Here is a 370-nt window from a genome sequence, read left to right on the forward strand (position 1 = left end):
CACACATTTATAAAATGTATATATCAACCTCAAGTTTTCGTTCCCATTATATATCTTTCTCACCGCCTTTCAGTCCCCAAGACCTACTTCCCGCACCGAGAATTCTGCTTCACCCTTGCCGATGACATCTACGTACGATACCAGTCCTTCAGAGACCAAGAGGAGATGGAGAAGGAGATCAAGAAACACTGCCCACACAAGATCGACATCGGTGCCGTCTACTCCTTCAGGTAGGCCTGGGGGCGGCGAGGTGTCAAGTGATGGTGTCAATTGATTGTGTTATAAGAGGGTGCACTTTGTATGCAGCTTTGTCTTGTCTTTTGCTGGTTGGTGCTGTGTGTGCTTTCTGAACGCTTGAGTTTCTATGTGG

The 370-nt window shown here is 47.0% G+C and overlaps 1 protein-coding gene across 1 annotated transcript in view; it reads left to right on the forward strand.

Moving 5' to 3' along the window:
- LOC119591368 (DNA primase small subunit-like) overlaps window positions 1-370 on the forward strand; it is an 8,640-nt gene that overhangs the window by 1,268 nt on the left and 7,002 nt on the right. The window contains exon 2 of the mRNA XM_037940108.1: window positions 74-230. Coding sequence (XP_037796036.1) covers window positions 74-230 — 157 coding nt within the window. The remainder of the gene's footprint in view (window positions 1-73; window positions 231-370) is intronic.

This window comes from Penaeus monodon, chromosome 28, assembly GCF_015228065.2.
Source record: "Penaeus monodon isolate SGIC_2016 chromosome 28, NSTDA_Pmon_1, whole genome shotgun sequence".
NCBI lineage: Eukaryota > Metazoa > Arthropoda > Malacostraca > Decapoda > Penaeidae > Penaeus > Penaeus monodon.